Source organism: Cygnus atratus, chromosome Z (genome assembly GCF_013377495.2).
Source record: "Cygnus atratus isolate AKBS03 ecotype Queensland, Australia chromosome Z, CAtr_DNAZoo_HiC_assembly, whole genome shotgun sequence".
Taxonomy (NCBI): Eukaryota; Metazoa; Chordata; class Aves; order Anseriformes; family Anatidae; genus Cygnus; species Cygnus atratus.
This window is the reverse complement of record NC_066396.1, coordinates 60,520,059-60,539,691: the sequence shown is the minus strand read 5'-3', so window position 1 is coordinate 60,539,691 and position 19,633 is coordinate 60,520,059. Positions and strand designations below refer to the sequence as shown.

The window sequence follows — 19,633 nt, the reverse complement described above, 5'->3', positions numbered from 1 at the left end:
TAGTGTACAGGATGTGAGAGAGTGAAGGGCATAGGGGAGAATGAAAAGTAATGAAGAATCATACACTGGATCCCTTTAACCTCCCTCTGTCATGAAGAGAGTTGTTGGGGTTGTAGTGTATGAGGGCTGGCATTCCAACAGAGGACTCATCAGGTAATGGAGCAGGAGGCTCCAGTCTGGCTAGCTGTGGCTCTGTAAACCACAATGACTTTGAGACTTGTATGTAGGATTGTGGTCAAGGTAATGGATCATTTCTGAATGCCTGTGTTATGGCACTGGGCTATGAACAGCATGCATCTTCAGTTAGCCTTGAACATTATTGTGTTTGCTCTAGAAAAATAGTGTGGTTTTTTTTGTGTGGAGTTACGTAAGTCAGATGGTGTCCATCCATATTCTCAGGCTTTCCACGTTATAGCCTGTAGTCTGCTGGCTCTGGGGAGTGGAGTCCTTGGTGCAGTATTCATAGAAGTAAAGTCTGCTCCGTTGCTTTAGTGATTAAAGCTCTGCCCAGGAAAGCTTGTGCCTACCTGCTTTTCATTGTGCATTTTGGGAACCACTCTCCTGGGTTCTGTGTCTTTCTTAAATCCATATCCAATAACTTTTTTCTGCTTAATAACTGCTGTTAATGAGCCTTTGAGGAATTCAGGTGACTGCAGTATCCTTCTGAAACAATGGAGGTGTGGGTATAAACATCTTTAGCTTGACGTGTGATTAATGTGTTTAGCCTGTTTCACATGCCTGAATTATTTAATCACTGGTGTGTGGCATCAGAAGGGAAGCACATCCTTTCATCCTGGCCTTAGATATTATGAAGATATATCCAAGACTTTTCTCTTTTGCAGAACTTTGTCTTGTCAGCAGCAGTTGGATGTGTTTTGAACAGGCCTAACAAACTGAGCTTCTGGCTGCCAGGTAGAGCAATGCCCACTTTTATGGTTGGATTAGCTGGGGAAGAAACTGAGAGAATTTGTTACATGTTGCAAAGAGCTTGATTGTGTGAAGGATTGCTTGTAGACAAGTGTCTGGAGTTAGATGCCTAAATGCTGCCCATTTTAGGCATGCAGGCTCCTTATTTTATCTATGTAGATCTCTACTTTTCCCTTAATCCAAATGTTCAGTAAAAGGTGAAAGCTTTCACTATTTTGATCTAATAAGCCTCTCCCAGGACAGAATAGCTGCATGATGTATCTTTTAAGAACAATTGAATACAAGATGTATGCTCTGCATGTGGAGGAATTACTTGGGGGAAAAAAAAAAAAAGGCATTGCATCCAGCTTTAAAGATATTACCTGCTGTAAGCGTCAATTTTTAAAAATAAAAAATAGAGTTGCATTCCAAGAGTTTGACTCTCTTGGGTGGACATCTGTTCATGAAGAATACTGATGTTTTAGAGAACAAACTAAAATTAACAATTAAGCAGTGTAGCTGTGTTCACACTAATTTTTTTGTTGTTGTTTCAACCAGTTGTATTAGTGTGGTTGAAGGCTGATTTCTCTGTTGCTATGCTAATTTACTAATCTAACTTGGATTTTGCTCTGCAAGTTGTCTGGATGTAGATGCTTATTGTCAGCTCCCTCTGGCATTCTGTTTACCAGTCATGTTATAATAACTGGAAATTAAGAAATGTCAGAGATTACTTGAGTAAACATGACTTGCTGGTTGACATAGTAAGGATTTTAACTGGTTGACTAATTAAGAAAATTGTCATCCTCCCACCCCCCCTTATTATTTGCATTAGTTGCAGAGATTGTTTTGGCAAAGATGTTAGAGAATTTTAACATTTCTAAGGAGCAGCAGTTGCAAAGGATTACAGGAGTAATGTAGTTAATGCTGAATTTATGACTTTAGCTTCTGTTGTTTGTTACAGGATGGGCAGCTTTGGACAAATACTTGTTTTTTTTGAGGAAGATTGTATGTAATCAGACTACATAGAATATCATAGACAAATGAGAAAAGCAGCCTCTGATACCTGATAACCTTTTTCTACAAAGGTTGAATTGGGTTCTATCCCCCAGGTCTATAGAAATAAGAAATATCACCATATTGTAGCTTGTGATGGGCATGTTTGGACTTAGTATTCATGGAACTGGGCAGTAGCTGAAGACATTTCATGTGTGGAGAGAAGTGGAAAGAAGAGGTGACTAGGGTTACACATTTTAGGCGAGATTTAGAGCCACAGATTTCATCTAGTAAGTTACAGCAGCATTTTTGTCAATGCTTTGTTAAAATTAGCTAAAGATCACAAAAATTGAAGCTGACAACATTCAAATAGAAGACTCCTTATGTTATATGTAGCTTAAACATTGCAATTTTAAGTAATTGAATTGCAAATATTTGCTTTTTAGTTTTGAGCACTGCAAGTCTCTTCATTGCTGTTAATTCACCTGAGAATGAAGCACAAATACTTTAGACTCTTGTGACAGATATTTTAGTGTGTAATTCTGTTTGGTTTATTCCAACCTTAGCTTTTTTCTTCTATATTGGGTGGGGGGGGAATTATTTTTGTTTTTCTGGAAACTTGGTTTTTTTCTCAGACCCGGCACTTTCCACTATCATCCTACAACTTATGTTTGTCTCTTTTTTTTCCTATAGGGAAGATCATGCAGAAAGTATTTCAACTTTCTTCACAAAACTTTGAAGTGCGGATTGCTAGGAAACGTTTTCAGAATTGTCATGCAGGCAATTATAGACAAATTCTTGTAGGAGGTTGTGTCTGAACCTCTTAAGACAGTAGCTTCTACTAGAAGCTGTACTTTATAATAGGTAGTTTACTTATATTTGCTTCTTCGGTTAAAGCTTTTAAGGGATTATGTGATTTTTCTGTAAGTACAGCCCCAGGAAAAATACTTCATCATTTTTTTCCTTGCATTTTATTTTTTATGATTTACATTACATAGGCAGCACCAAAATTAGTTTCCTGTGTCTGAGATCTAGCAAAATGACAACTGCAATGGTGATGCTAATTTAAACAACAAAACAAAACAACTGCTTAAGGTCTTGGACAGTTGGTACATGTGCAGCTGTATTCTTCGGGTAGTCTTCATATTGCAAGTACAAGCTTTACTTGTGGGTATACTACTGAAAGCTTCATAAAGCAACCACTACTCAAGTGTCTTCACACATAGACGTTCTCTTTTTAAGAGTAATGAAGAGTTTAGTTTAACAGCCAGGAAAAATGAAGCTTTCATATTTTTCCCTGAAGTTCAGAAGACTGTGTTAATAGTTGCAAACTTCATTCTCCTTGATTGTAGTGCACCCTTTTCAGTTTGAGTTTCAAGAATGGAAGAGCTACTGTGTTAATGCTATATGTAGTAAAGATTAAAAATTACATAGAAGGACATGAGATAACCATTGCACATCTAAAATATTGAACTTTTAATTGCATATGTACAAGCAATAGCCTTGGATTACAATCTTTTGTTATATTATCTATAGCTGATAACTACTGCTGTACTAGAAACTCACCTCATTGCAACATTGGCAGCTTTCCCCCACTGTTTTTCAAGTTTATATGTAGCTCTTACAATTTTCAGCAAGAAATACAGATTAAGATCCATCAACATGGAATACTACTGTAATAACAGGAACCATACATAGGCTGTTGCCTTGTATGGCCATGCCTGAACTATGTAATGCACTTGGGCTTCTGTTCTAGAAGGTGTAATTTATTTGTACTCTTCCTGTCACATGGGTAAGACAGCTAGTGCTAGTTGTATTGTGCTAATTACCTGAAATCTTTTCTCTTATAGTGCTTGTAAATGTCTTGCAAGATAACATATGTATCACTGTGTAGAGGTGTATCACATCCAAAGAAAAAAGGAAGTCATGTAGTATCTGGACTTAATTTCAGTTTTTTTGTCTGTTACTTGCTTCAAACATGTTAAGATAAGGGAAATATTGGTACTTGTCAATATTTAGCGTAGATCAGAATCCTGTTATGTGCTTTCATATATATACACAGAGCATGTTAAATTCTTAAAAATTATAGTTACTGGATTTCAAAACTTTATTGAAGAGAAATGGGAAATTCCTTGCTAAAACAAAGAGGAAAAAGACAATCAAATTGTTGGGGAGGAAGAAAACTGTAAGATAATGCTGTTTAACACAATCTTTTTGTTTGTTTCTTCTTTTGTTCTGTTTTTATTTTCTTTCTTTGTAATCTCATCTAGCAATGGATCAAGAAGCTGGAAAACCTGCATGGCCAAGACCAGCAGGTGGATATCAGACTATTACAGGTAGAAGATATGGAAGAAGACATGCTTATGTCAGTTTTAGACCGTCCTTGAACAGCCAAGATGGAAATGTACACCAACACAATGGAGAGCATGAAGGATTAGAGTTCGACAATGTTCAGGAAGAGATTTCTTTACGTATGTGCATATCTCTGTATATAGTCCATTTAACTGCAAATTGAGGTGCTTGGGGAAGGGAAGGTGCACAGGAAAATGTGGAGAAGGGAAGAGAGTAGCCACGTAGTAATATGTGTAAACTGCTATTTGAATGTTTTCCTAGAATGAAACTTAACATGAAGGCATATCAAAGTATTATCTGTTTTGCATTTTAATTTTGCTAGAAGTGCATTCCTGATTGAGTTAATGCATGCTAACCAATTACATAATCATAATGCTATAGAATTCCAATTATTTTGTCTCTAAGGCAAATTAATCCTTCGTAGAAAATGTCATTTGTAAGGGAATTCCTATTCTAACCTTTTAGTAGAACTAGGCTGTGAAACACTTGATGTATCATAGACCGGATTGCTATGTAATCTTTGTCAACCTCAGAGTAGTTACGTTGGAATTAGTTTAAGCCCGTATGACACCTTAAAAGTTCTTCTTTGTTTATACCAGTTGGGCCACTTTCATTTTTTGGCTTAATGAATATCAAGCATTAGTATTTACTAAATTGTCTATGACTTTAGTGTCTGGATAGTAATTTCATAATGAAATAGAAAGGACTTGTTAGGTTAGAAACATTCCCATATCCTAGTCAGTATGAGGTTGTTTTTTGCTTAAAAAGAAAAAGTTTGACATAGCCTCATAGCCTCAGAACTTCTAAAGTAACTTTCTCCTTCCTTTTGTAGACAGTTTTCTAACTGCTGTCTCCTTTATTTTTTTTAAAATTTGATAATAGTATAGTATTAACTTTATCATATGCCATTGCTCCTGGAGACTTAGGTGAAGTGGATCATCTCTGGATGTCTTTATTTTATTTGTAGCTCCACCTCTATAATGCTACCACTTTCTTATTTCAGTTACTCAGACTTGTGCCTGCTCTTATTTTAGGGGTCATTTAAAAATGTGCCTTTTGGAGAGTGTTATCTCCTTGTTCTTAATGATTGTGGTGTATGTAAATTCTCAGAGTGACTTGTTTTCTACATTAACTAACAACAAAATGCTTTTTGTTTATTTGGTCTCTTTTCTTATCACAGCTCTTCAGATTTCTTTGAGAAACATTTTGGATCGATTTATTTCCCTCAACTAGGTTAAATTTTTCCCCTGTTGATTCTTGTCTTGTGCTGGGTCAGTGCTAACTAAAATGAACTGCATATTTCTTTATTAATTGACCTGACACCTTAAATGCATCTAAGCAACCATGCAAGATTGGTAGAAAGATATATTTTTCAGGATTTTCAAAACCTGACTAGACACAGTCCTTGGTTACCTGCTTTAGGTGACTCTGCTTGAGCAGAGGGGCTGGCCAAGATGATTTCCAGAGGTGCCTGGCAGCCTCAGGTGTTAAGCAATTTTGTGAAGAAACTTCAGCATTTTAATCAGATAATGCCTGTAATGCTACAGTATCGCTTCCAACAAGCCAGACTCCTAGCTGGAAGGTACAGATTATAAGAGTTCTGTGCCACAAATTCACCAACCTAAGCATAGATTAGCCAGTTAGCTGAGACTAAAAATTGGGACGAAATGAATGATTAGATGCAAGTAGTTACAAATACCTGTGTAGCTGTTAAAGAGTTCTCATTAATGTCTTCCATGCAGCCACTGTTTCAGATGCTTGTGAAGAATTTGTTTCAGATGGTTTCAGATGTACACTTCACAAACTGCTGTTCTGTTTTCCCTTTTATTTTAAACCCTGGAATGCTTATTTTTATTTTACGTGGTTTCCTACCTCTGTCTGTTCTTAAAGTAGCATGTTATGGAGTCCTTACAATGCATGTTCCAATTTTTTTCTCTTGTTAAATTTCCAAATCTGTTAATACCAACTTAAATTTTAAGTACTTTCAAGTAATGCAAGCCACTGTATGTCCAGAAACAGTTTGGAGCTTACAGGTGACTTGAAATAAGCATTAATTTTGTCATACTAGTAGCAAAGATTTTTACCTTCTTTAACTCTTGCTGCTGAATTTGATATTTATTGTCCCTTTTATGCAAGAGTTGTTCAAGTGTAATATAACCAAACAATTTGCAGTGATGGTAACTACCAACTGTAAATTCCATGTTCATCTCTGCTATTGTCTTCTCATGAAGAGTTGCACTCACAGCTGCATGTACAAAATACAATGTTATTAGTCTGTAATTTATAGTAGCAATGAATGGCTTTATCTGAGTGTGGCAGGAGGCACAATTCAGCTGGTTAATGAATGGTTAGTCCAGTTTTTAGCATGTGGAAAGAAATGTTGCAGCTCTTTAAATCTTCTAGTATATTTCAGGTTTCTTGTTCTCATCTTAAAATTCCATTTTAACTAAACAATGTAAGGATGCTGCTTATGAGCATGTTTCTTTTTTAATGTTTTTTGCTGTTGCAGGCTGAACTGAAATTGTATCATTTAATTTTTTTAGGCTTAGTTTATAGAAATGAGACTGTAAATACAATAATGAAGAACGACTACGTCTCTGCTACATGTTTCTCGTTATCAAATTGCATCACATTCCCAGTAAACTACCCTTTTTTTCATGAGCAGATTTTATAAGTGAGAATGTCTCTATTGTTTTTGATATTTTTTCTTAATGTATTTTCTTGTAACTTTCTGTGCAGTTTCCAGGCCATTGGTCCAAGTTTCTTCGTGTTTATTGGATGAGACACTGTTAGAAAATACTGCAACTGGAGAACCTGTTCGTCAGACTGTTTTGAGCCAAATTTCTGAGGCAAGCACTTCACCGTTTTCTCTAGCCTCTTATGAAGTGGAAGGCAACCAAATCTCAGGGAACATTATGAATCCTGATAAAAATTCTGAGCTCCTCATTGAACGTACTTCTGGAGAGTCTAATGATTTGAATGGTCACAATGGAATTGCTTTTGTAAACATCGACTCTTACGAGCCAGATAGCAGCGATGGAGAAGATGATGGACAAGACCAGCTTTGTTTGGGAAGAGAAGAAGCAGGTGTATTTCAGGAAACACTAGATGATGTGGCTTCTGAATTAGAAAATGGTATAGAGGCTTTCACTGACGTACAGTCCCGATTGTCCACTCTCAATTGCAGAATTTCTAGAGAATGTTGTGAGGAAGTGAGACCAGTGCCTTCAAGATATTTGAGCATAGATTCAGACTTGAACCATCCAAACAACAGGACACTCGAAGAATCTGCTGCTGAAGATCAAGCCATACCAAAAAGTAACCTGAGTGGTGACAGTCATGAAACACAACAGGTAAATCTGGTAGATACTAGAATTAGGACCCCTGTAACAACTTGTAATGAATTAAATCTCAGTGATGAGGAGACTGAACAAAGAAATTCACCTGAGCTAGTAGTGAGACCTAAAATAAGAAAGCAAAATACCACAAGCCAGTTGGAGAGAAAGATGGTTCTGCCTGATGATGATGAAGAAAGCAGTTCTAACAGGAAAAGGGAAACTGCTGAAATCCAGCAAGGCTGTGATGAACGTACCTCGAGAAATGACGGAGAAGAATTGAGTTCCACTATGTTCTTCGAACCCAAAGAGTACAAAGGTCCTCAGAACAACACTAGGATAGACCTAAGGAGAAACACAACAGCTCAAGAACAAAAAGATGTCTTAGATGATAGCAGTTTTTGGGATGAGTTTGAAGACTGGAGCAGATACTTCCCACGGCCCCACAAAGATGAAGACAGGTAAAGTACCATTTTTATATTTGTATTATGCTGAATTGTGTGTGTAAGTAATGTGCAAGTCTTTATAATTTGTCAGCAAATGGAACATAGTAACTAAAACAATTTCAGAATATGGTCATAAAATATTTTATCCTTTATCCAACCCTTTAAATGTTGCAGAGTCTTTATAAGAGAACAAAATCCCTAAGGCATTGTAAACTGCATTAGTAGACATAATTTTGATTTTTTTCTATTGAACATACAGGTGGACTTGCAAGTGAATCCTTTCCTTCCCTGTAAGGTTTACTTTTTTTTAACATTTTCATTACTATGTAATTTTTTCTACTTGTGAAATGCTGCTGCTAGAAGATTAAAATGCAGTGGAGGAAACAGACTATTGTCCTGGTTTCAGGTAGGACAGAGTTAATTTTCCTCCTAGTAGCTGGCAGGGTGCTATGTTTTGGATTAGGATGAGAAGAGCGCTGATAACATGCTGATGTTTTAATTGTTGTAGAGCAGTGCTTACACCAAGCCAAGGACTTTTCAGCTTCTCGCTCTGTCCTGCTAGCGAGCAGGCTGGGGGTGCAGCAGGAGCTGGGAGGGGACAGACCCAGGACAGCTGACCCACACTGGCCAAAGGGGTATTCCATACCATCTGACGTCATGCTGAACAATATATAGGGGTGGCTAGCCGGGGTGGGGGGCCGGCTGCTCGGGGATAGGCTGGGCATCGGTCAACGGGTGGTGAGCAATTGCATTGTGCATCACTTTGTACACATTATTACTATTACTATTATTATTATTATTATTGTTATTATTTTTACTGTCTTAATAAACTGTCCTTATCTCAACTCACAGGCTTCACTTTCCCGTTTCTCTCCCCCATCCCGGAGAGGGAGGGGGGAGGGTGAGCAAACGGCTGTGTGGTGTTTGGCTGCCAGCCGGGCTAAACCACAACAACTATACTGTACAATTATAGTGCTGACTTCCATGATGAAGTGATAACTTGTTGTAACATGACATAAGAGAAATATAGGTTGGATGTGAAAAAGTGACCATGTTCTTTGTGATGGAAATTACTGACCTATTAAACAGGAAGCATGCATATTCTTTAATTTAAACATAATCTGTTTACCCTCAAAAGATGTGCTCTTATGAGGTAAACTGTCAGTGTCTACTCTGTACAAAGACCTCTTTCTACTTTCACAAGATAAAATTGTGTTTAAATGGTTAGTCCATATTTAAGTGTGTTGTGGTTTAGCCCGGCTGGCAGCCAAACACCACACAGCCGTTTGCTCACCCTCCCCCCTCCCTCTCCGGGATGGGGGAGAGAAACGGGAAAGTGAAGCCTGTGAGTTGAGATAAGGACAGTTTATTAAGACAGTAAAAATAATAACAATAATAATAATAATAATAGTAATAGTAATAATGTGTACAAAGTGATGCACAATGCAATTGCTCACCACCCGTTGACCGATGCCCAGCCTATCCCCGAGCAGCCGGCCCCCCACCCCGGCTAGCCACCCCTATATATTGTTCAGCATGACGTCAGATGGTATGGAATACCCCTTTGGCCAGTGTGGGTCAGCTGTCCTGGGTCTGTCCCCTCCCAGCTCCTGCTGCACCCCCAGCCTGCTCGCTGGCAGGACAGAGCGAGAAGCTGAAAAGTCCTTGGCTTGGTGTAAGCATTGCTCTACAACAATTAAAACATCAGCATGTTATCAGCGCTCTTCTCATCCTAATCCAAAACATAACACCCTGCCAGCTACTAGGAGGAAAATTAAATCTGTCCTACCTGAAACCAGGACAAAGTGTTCAAAAATGTATATGTAGCTGCATAAAGAGCAGAGCTGGCATGTCAGACTATATCCTGCAACTCAAGTTTCACTTTCCAACCCAGGGAGAGGTTCACCATCCTGATTTCTGCAGCATGGGCCTTCACCTCACATTTATCCCTTGAGGAAATGCCCAGCTGTTGTGGTGATAGCATGTATAGACTGCATGAGGAGGAGGAAGCCTTGCCTAGTTGCTAGAACCACGTGTGTGCTGAGCTGGGAGGGTCCTGAGCTGGGAGGGTCATGGTGCGTCCCTAGGGAGGGCAAGGGTGGTAGAACAAGGAGTGTGACCTTTACCTCCCACCATGTAGTGTTGGGATCATGTGGCATGTACAGGTCAGCTTGTCTAGGAGAAGGTCTGCTTCCAGAAAGTCCACATGCTAAGTTAATGTGTCATGTTTTGGTAAGTGACAAGTCTGTATGTAACCACTTCCCTAAGGGAAGCTCTGCATCTCTGTAGAATTTGTCATAGTTAAATCCTAAGTTTTGAAATATACACATGCAAAGTTCTTGCATTGTTTGCTGTTAATAACTGTAGACATACACTAATTCATAAAAGAAAAGAGGTTATGTGTGTAAACTTTAATGAGAATTTTATAGGCAGAATATTGGAATAAATTTGACTACCAATATAGTAATATTACTATAATCTGTTAATCTGTGTTGGAAATCATTACTAGATTGCTTAAAAAAAAAGGACAGTTCTGAATCTCTGGGTTAGTCTTACAGTATGTTGGTCTTTTAGAGGGGTAAGTACAAAAACATCAACGTTCAACTTCAGTTGGTGAACTAGAGGATGAATTGTACTTGGAAGAACTTGCTACCATTCATCTATTTCTGCTGGTGGGTTAATTAGCTTCAGTAATTCATTAATTGCATGGTTTAAAAAAGGGGCCAGGGGAAAGGGGTCAGGGGAGGGAAAGGACTGGTGTGTATGGCTTAGAGGTCATTAGAACATCTTCCTACAGGTTTGTCTCTTCAAGAAGTAAGGTTGACATTTCTGCTTGTTCGCTAAGCAAGCATTGATGTTCTGTGTCACTGATACGATGTTCTCTTTGCTAGGTGCTTCTAGAAAGAGGTGTGTATGCGGTCTGGGCTTATATTCCTGAGATGCTGCATATACTCTGAAAATGTGGAGAGAAGAACAAAACCTTTTTGTGAAGTAGGATGGGCATTTTTTTAGGAAAGGAATTTGAATCAACTCTCTATATAAACTTAATACACTTATAAATAGCAAAAAATTATCGTAGAAAAGTAGTCTACACTGACAACAGCGTTTGTATAAAAGCAGGAGGACACAATGTTTGTATGTTTTTCTTTCCACTAAACCAGTGCTTAAATTAACACTCTGCTTTGTTCATATTGCAGCTCAGAATGTAGTGATGGAGAATGGTCTGCATCTAGGCCTTCCTGTTTTGCTGCTGCAGAAAAAGACCAGTCCTCAAGTGATGAGAGCTGGGAGACTGTCCCAGGCAGGGAGGAACATGAGCCTGAAGTGCATAGCAGCCCCAGTGGTATAGAAGTGTTTGTAGACTGCAGTTTTCAAGGAGGGTATGTTTTTATTTCACTAACTTGTTCCTGTCAGTTCTGACATCAGCAGTAACACAGTAGCCATGTGACACTGTATAGAATAAAATAAATACTGCAGGTAGTCACTATCTTAGCAGTAACCACTTGCTTACATCATAATAACCACAGTAGTTACTCATTTAAAATGAAATAAAAAATGACATGTCATACAAACAATACTGCCTATTTTATGAAAGGTACAGAAATAAGAGGGCACTGACATTCCAATAATGAGGAAAAAGTAGCACCTATAGGGATAACAGGCTGCATATACTGACTTTAAAATGCCAGGTAAGACAAGCTAATTGTAAAGAGGCATATATTATACACATCTTCTGATACTGCATAGTACTCCTTGCAAAACTGTTTGTCCCTGCTTTCCATATTCCAGTGAATGCAACTGCTGCTCTTTATTTCTGCGGTCTTATCAGTGATTAAAGTAAACTGGAAGTATTTGCTGAGAGCTTGCAGTTTTTTTCCAGTCGTTCATTGTATGTTTTTTTAAAGTGTCTGCCAATGTTGCAAGGCAAAACTTGTAGCTATAAATAAGCAAGGAAAATACTTCTAAGCATCTAATACTGACCTTTGATTCTTAGTTTGAGTGTTTGTAGTGCAACAAGTCATGCCTAAGTGTTCTTTCTCCTCCTTATGCTCTTAGGCAGACGGTATCTAGCACCAAGCAGTCCAAATCTATTACTGCCTTGTTAGTATTGCTGTCTCCTGAGGTTTGAAGAATTAGCATGGCTTTATGAAAAGTAATCTGTTTCAGAACAGCAGCAATGGAGCTGTGTATCCTTTAGCTTTCTGTGTGTGAATAGCCTCCGAATATACCCATTTCTAAAATGATTCCTTATCAGAGGACAAATAAACAGGAAAGTAGGATTTGCAGTGCTGTGGTTCTAAACATCCTGGTGACTTGTGCTCCTCTAGAGAATCAAAGAAAAGGAAACCTTTCTCCTCATGTACATGGCTTCTCTTACAAATAATATCTCTGCATTTAGGCCAAGCTTTCCCCATGGAAGGCTGTTCTAGGGAGTTGAGAGAGCCTTTATTTTTTTGTTTTAGGAGCTTAGATAAGAAAGTTGGTACCGAATTAGCTGTGGCAGGGATACTGCCTGTACTGGAGAAAATGCAAAGCAAGTAGCTTACCATACTGCTGGCCTTGAGTATTATAAAAATAATTTTGCCACAGAATCATGTCTTACTAAGTTCTTAGTCTGGATGGGTCAGTTGATTTTTTTTTTTTTTTTCCCCACAGCCAACATTAAATCCCTAGTCTGGGACTCTGCAGTCCATGAAATGCAGCTTCAGCTGTTGATGTAATGTGTACCCTCTTGTATATGTTTGTAAAATATATTTTGTGTAATGTGTGTACCTGCTGGTATATATTTGTAAATCCTCTTAACTTTTTAGTATTAGCTCTTTGCTGATTTTTTGAAAGGAAAAAACACTTTTCTTTTATTTGTTTGAAGGGAACCAACGCTTTTGGAGGAAGGAGAGATTACTTGGTTACAGTACCATGAAGAAACAGAAAGTAGCAGTGATGAGGAAAATCATCCAGTTAGTGATTTTGTGCATCCTGGCTTATTTATATTAGATGGAAACAACAACCTTGAGGATGACTCCAGTGTGAGTGAGGACCTGGATGTTGAGTGGAGGTGTGTATGCATCTTGTAGTTTTTCTGTATTAATTTTAGAGGTTTTGTAGTTACTGTTTTCTTTTTCATGTAAGATGTCAAAATACATATGGCTATAGGTATGCATATTCTTCAAAGGCTGATAATCTGGTTGTTAAGTTTTAAGGTACTGCAAGTCTTATGTTTCCTTGCAAGTGTTACATTTCCTTTAATGAGGGAAGAAGAATGTAGATCTGCTAAATCAGTCTGATCTGAGAAAATTCTGGTGCACTAAGTATTTAATGGATGCGTATACTTAATTGATTTTTCAAGATAAGTGTAGTGGAAGCGTAAAAAAAAAAGTAAAGTAATATGAATGTAGTCAACATTCAAGTCACTGCAGCATTTTAACTGTGGTCTTTACCTGTTTTGCAGCTGGTACAATTCAGATGTTGTAAAACTTTTTTTCTCTTTGAAATGACATTTGCTTACCTAACATAATTTTGAATATTTCAGTCAATCTTTTGTCATTAAATTGCTGAAGAATATTGCAATATACTTATTAGAGGAGTCCTGCAAATAGTAGGAAGAAAGCGATCAAAGCCACTTGCACAGCCTAATCCTAGAATAATATGTTTGGTTTAAAGTGAAAGTAAGCTAGAGGGAATGTTTTTCAGTGAGACATTTAAAGCTGCTTCTCTTCTACTTGTTAATAATATAACAAATTTCTCTGAAGTGTCAAAGCAAAAGCTCAGTCAAAGCTCACCTCAGATTCATCTGAGGTCTGCGCTGTTGTGACTGTACTACTGTGCTGGGTGCAGACACTGGTAGTGGGGATGCTGGTTCCAGCTGGGCCCTGCAGCCAAGATGGTGGTGTCTCAGGGGAACAGATTTAAGAAAGGAGAAAACTCTTGCATGCAGAGAGGAGCAAGGGAAAAGTGAGAACACCAGCCCTGCAGAGCCCAAGGTCAGGGCAGGAGGTGCTCCAGGTGCGTGGAGAGACCGTGGCAGAGCAGCTGGGCATCTCCTGAAGGACTGCAGCCTGTGGAAGGCCCCACACAGGAGCAGGGGAAAAGTGTGAGGAGGAAGGAGTGGCAGAGTGGAGCTGGGATGGAGCTCCACCATCGATGGAGCTGGGATGGAGAGTGGCTGGAGTGGAGCTGGGCACAGCCCCCATGCTCCTGAGGTGCTCTGGCCAGGGGGTGGGGGCGTTGGAAATGAATGGCTGGAGCTGAGCCTGGGGAGAAGGGGTTGGGGGAAAGGTGTGGCAGCAGTCGACCATGTCTTACCGTCTAACTCCATGTAATTGGCAGTACATTGTATTAACATTCCCCAAGTCGAGTGTTTTGGCCATAGAAATTAATTGGTGGGTGATCTCCTTGTCCTCATCTCAACCCACGAGCATTCTGTCTTACTTCTCTTGTTCCCCTGGGAAGGGGGAGTGAGAGAGTGTCTGGTGGGTGTCTGGCAGCCAGCTGAGGTCAGAGCTGCCTCTGTAACCACCTTGTGAGATAATACACACTCATTAACAGGTGATGTGCAACAACTTAATGTGCCCAGCCCTCATCTTGTTATATTAACTTTGTAATGTTAACCATGTTTCCTAATTCATGTTTTACAGGCTGCTGGATGAGTTTGGTGATGGCCTAGGAGTTGCTCAAGCCATTTCATATGTGGATCCCCAATTTACCACGTATATGGCACTAGAGGAACGCTTAGCACAAGCTATGGAGGTATTAAAACACAGCAATTTAATTTTATGTGAAATAAAAACAGAGTCCTTTGTTCTTATGTTTTGTTTTGTTTTTAATAAGCAAATATTCAGGTCATTGAGTTCCAGATTTTCTTTTTTTAAAATTCAGAGTGTAATCTTTTGTGCTATATTAAATATGAAAGGGTTCAGGCCTTATTTCAATCAGTGTTTGGGGGAAAAAGTCAGAATTGTACATGTGTTCTTGGTAGTATTATATAAGTGGCATTGTGACAAATTTTCTTAGTCAGAAGTTGACTGAGAACTAAAAAACTACTTTCCTGGTCCATCATGAACTTTCAGGTATGCAAACTTGAAAATAAATGTTAAAGTTGTTGTAAGTGATACAGAGCAAGAAGTTATTGATCAGTACTACTTTTAGAACTTTATTTTCTCTTAGAGGAAAAAGATAGTAATTTCAGCAAGTATAAACACATCATGTAAATTGCTCTAAAGATGTTGTTGTTAAATTCCCTACTTACCAAAAGAAAGTTCATACCTGAATCTGTACCTATAGATTATCCCAGCTTTTTAAGAGCTTTAATGGAAGTCTTTTATTTTTATACTTCACAAGACTTTTCTGGTGTCTTGGCTCCATATGTTTTTTTATATCCTGTTTATTTTTACCTTACTCTAATAGATTTCATTTCATACTTCGGATAAATAAACTGTCATGGCTACAGTCTTTGTTCTCCTGTTTGTTTTTTCTTGAGTTACATGATGATGGTCACTGTCAGAATGAATATGGAGCTAGCTGAAATTCAGCTTGATGCAATGTGACAATTCCTGCACTGCTAGAAATCTTCCCTGCAGAATATTTGCCAAAAAAAGAGTTAAGTGTTTGGTAGACATACAATATGGTGCTGCAACAATTAAATTGAATGTTTATGTGAAGTTTAGAGGGCAGCAAGGGGCAGCTTGGCAACTGGCTTTTAGTTAAAAGGGGTGAATAGGGCAGGCTGTGTCATAGTATGCTTGCAGGCACAATTCCAAGGACATTTTAAAATGTTTTCTAAAGCTGGCTGTCAGTGGAAACAATCAAAGCTTTTTTTTCCTCATAGGTAGCAATGAAATCAAACATTTTGTGAATTTTCCAAGGGGATTAAAAGCTTGTTCCCTGAAGTTGGCAGTCATTGAATTTCCGCGTATTGTGCATCCCTCAAGGTATATGGGAGGTCAGCATTATTTATGATAGAGTACCACAGGGTCCTCTTCAGCTTTGTAGGATCTCGTTAGTGTTACTTACCTGGAGATGTATCAAAACTGTTTATGGATGTATCTGTTTATCCTTATTGTAAAAGCAGTGTTTTGAAGTTGTATAGGGAAAATCTATGCCCTTTTCATAGCTGCCAGTTCTCACTACATCAGACAGGAGAGAACTATAGAAGCAGTTGACCTACTCCTTAACACCAAAGAAAGGATCTGTGTAGAGAGGGGAAACTAATCCCATCCTTTTTTATCTCTTATGTTAACACTTGAAGAGGTGACTTGAGGTTATTACAGTCCTGAGATTTTGTTTCTCATTACTGTGCAACAGCATTCTGTAGCTCTTCTGTCAGAAGAAATGTGTGGACTTTTGTCAGGCTGCTGACCTGTAAACACAGTCGTAGGTGAATATATGTATGGCTGACTGAGAAGCTGCTGTGATTATGTTCGTGGCTCCAGGAACTGAGTGCTGTTGAACTTGCATGGCAAGCAGTTAGATAAATACAAAGGTAGTTATTCTCTGGAACCTGTGCATCAGGTCACTCTGGGTATTGGACAAGAGGGAAAGCCAATTTTCTGAAATAGTATTGCTACTTGAAATTAACACTTGAATCTCTGAAACTTTATGGTGGGCATAAGAAGTCTGGCATAATTGGAATTAGTCAACAGGAAATGACTTGAAACTTCTTATGGAGCAGTTTTGAGAGTTTAAGGGGAAGTACATTAGTGTCACACTTACATAGATCCATAATCGATCTATATATAATGCTCTCAATCCTTATCCTTTAGAAAGTGTACTGATACTATCTGTGTGTCAATTTCTGTATTGTTGGCACAAAGCAGAATACCCTCTAAAATTCTAGAATGTGTTGCTTGAAACAGCTAGATGTCTTGCAACAGCTGATTAATATATCTGCTCCTTGCCTTTCCTGAGTATAGTGTGTCCTTTTTAGTTCAAATCCATCAGTGCTCTTTTTGCTTTGAAAATTTAACTTAAGAAGCTACTTTTAAAGGTGATATTCTCATTTTTATTTGATTAAACAGAATTAATATCCTTTCTCTTAAGGGTTATTACCTACCATCTTATCTATCCATCCAGAATTAATTTTGATTGTTTGCTGAGATCATATTTCTTAATGATCACAGCAAGATGTAGGATATGTTTTCTGGACTGAGTGGCTATTCTGACATAATCTATTAATAAAATATGATGTGACCTTATCTCTCACTGGATTAACAAAGACTAGAAATTTGTGTGTGAAAGCTGGAACAGCAACCTCTGAATAAATTTTCCTCATAATCAGGCAGCTGTAGATGTAGGATGTAGAATTCTCTTCAACAAATCTAAAAATGAGAAATTGTTCACTGGAACAGTGAATGACATAAATGTCATAATGTTACAAAGCCTTTTCCTTATCTTTCTTACTGTGGTCACAGTGCTTGGTCAGAAATCCAAAATGTGGAATACAGAACTTTTTTTGGGGGGGGAAGAACCCTATTTAAAAATAAATGTTTTGTGATGTGAAGAACAAACTGAAGACTTTTCAAGTTTGAATAAGACTCTTGAAAATATCTTCTCTAGAACTAGAAAATGTAATTTTTGATGCAGTACTTCTTAATGAGTACTTCTTAATGCAGTCTTTTTATTCAGTATATAGAAAATGTAATACACCAATTTTTGTTCTGCAGTTTCAATTAACTGTACATATATATCAAGTAGAGAGAGATCACTATGAAGGGTATCCTAGGTACTAAGGTCAAGGTGATGAAGCTTTAGAGCTCTGAAGGATGTAAGAATTAAAATGCCAGTCATGAATAAAGATGTGATTTTTATACTTCTCATTTCCCTCCCCAAGAGTAAAGGGAGTGATTTCATCTGTTCTTGACATAGCCCGTTTTATTTTGGAGATCAGGACTTGTTCTGTCTTTGCTGGGCATTTTTCTTGCTTATTCTACAGGGAGATTTGGTTCCAGTTCACTAGAAACCTTTCCTGCTTGTTATAGATCTTTTGCTCTCACCTTGCAGACTTTACTGCTTGCATGTGTTTTTTCTCTCCCTGTATAAACAACTTTCCCTGTTTGAACCCAGGCACGTTTGTCTTTCTGCAATTGCATATTATCTGTATAACAGCTTTCCAACAGAATACTTGTTCTTGTTACAGTATTTGTAGTCCAAGTATTCAAAAATGCTTTCTTCTAGTTGTCAGTTACGCTGTTTTAATGTTATTTAGTGTTATTTAGATTTGTCTTTACGGCCAACATGTTATTTAAATCTTGCTTAGTCTGATTCGACCTTATGGAAGATGTTCACTGTACCTCTGTTTTTGTTTTGACTTTAAACCCATTTGTTTCTTGGCGATGAGGTATTTTTGCACCAGAGGTTTCATAATGTAGAAGTCTAAGTTTTGACTAGCTTTAAGTAATATGTCTCTGGTAAAGATGAAATAATGCCCTCGTGTTTAAAAGGGGGAGAAAAAGGAAAGCCTGAGGAACTACACACCAGTCAGTCTCGCCTATATGCCCAGCAAGGTCATGGAGCAAATCCTCCAGCAAGCTATGGAAAACAGAGGTGACTGGTGACAGCCATCACAGCTTCAAAAAGGGCAAATCTTGCCTGACAAATTTGGTGACCTTCTACGATGGGTTTACAGCACTGGTGTATGAGGAAAGAGCTACTGATGTCATCTAACTGGGCTTATGCAAAGCACTTCATACAGTCCTGCATGACATCCTTGTGTAAAATGGAGATAAATGGATGTGATGGATGGACCATCCAGTGGATAACTAATTGTTTCTATGGTTGCATTGGAAAAGCTGTGATCAGTAGCTCAGTGTCCAGGTGGAGACTAGTGATGTGGTGTTCCTGAGGGGTCTGAATTAGGACAAGTATTATTGAACACTTGTCAGCAGCATGGACAGTGGGATTGAGTGTAGTCAGTAAGTTTGTGGATGATGACAAGCTCAGTGGTATGGCCGACAAATTGGAGTGAAGGGATGCCCTCCAGGGGGAATCTTGACAGGCTTGAGAGGTAGACTTTTGCAAGCCTCATGAAGTTCAACAAAGCCAAGTGCAAGGTCCTTCATCTGGGCTGGAGCAATCACCAGTGTAAGTGCAGGCTGGGTGATGAATGAATTGAGAGTAGACCTGTGGAGAAGGACTTGGGGATACTGGTGGGCAAAAAAAATAAACATGAGCCAGCAATCCAAGCTTGCAGCCCGGAAAGCCCATTGTGCCCTGGGCTGCACCAAAAGCAGCGTGGCCAGCAGGGTGAGAGAGGTGATTGTCCCCCTCTCTTCTGCTCTCGTGAGACTCCGCTTGGAGCACTGCGTTCAGCTCTGGGGCCCCCAGCATAAGAAGGGTAGGGAGCTGTTAGAGTGGGTCCAGAGAAGGGCCATGAGGATGAACAGACTGCTGGAGTAGCTCTCCCATGAAGACAGGCTGAGAGAGTTAATGTTCTTCAGTATGGAGAAGAGAAGGTTTCAGGAAGACCTTAGTGTGGCTTTCCTGTACTACAGGCAAGGTGGCAAGGGACTTCTTACCAGGGAGTGTAGTGACAGTACAAGGTGTAATGATTTTAAACTAAAAGATGCTAGCTTCAGATTAGACACTAAGATGAAATTCTTCACTCAG

General features: G+C 38.7%; 1 protein-coding gene across 6 annotated transcripts in view; it reads left to right on the top strand.

The window, feature by feature from the left end:
• The window catches only part of PJA2 (praja ring finger ubiquitin ligase 2), a 37,815-nt gene that overhangs the window by 11,011 nt on the left and 7,171 nt on the right, over positions 1 to 19,633 (top strand). For 5 of the 6 annotated variants that reach the window (XM_035562599.2, XM_050716504.1, XM_035562602.2 and 2 more), the window contains 5 exons: positions 4,170 to 4,370; positions 6,991 to 8,047; positions 11,230 to 11,412; positions 12,903 to 13,088; positions 14,668 to 14,779. In XM_035562599.2, coding sequence (XP_035418492.1) covers positions 4,170 to 4,370; positions 6,991 to 8,047; positions 11,230 to 11,412; positions 12,903 to 13,088; positions 14,668 to 14,779 — 1,739 coding nt within the window. Of the gene's footprint in view, positions 1 to 842; positions 913 to 4,169; positions 4,371 to 6,990; positions 8,048 to 11,229; positions 11,413 to 12,902; positions 13,089 to 14,667; positions 14,780 to 19,633 lie in introns of all 6 variants that reach the window. The other variant, XM_050716505.1, reaches the window with a different exon arrangement.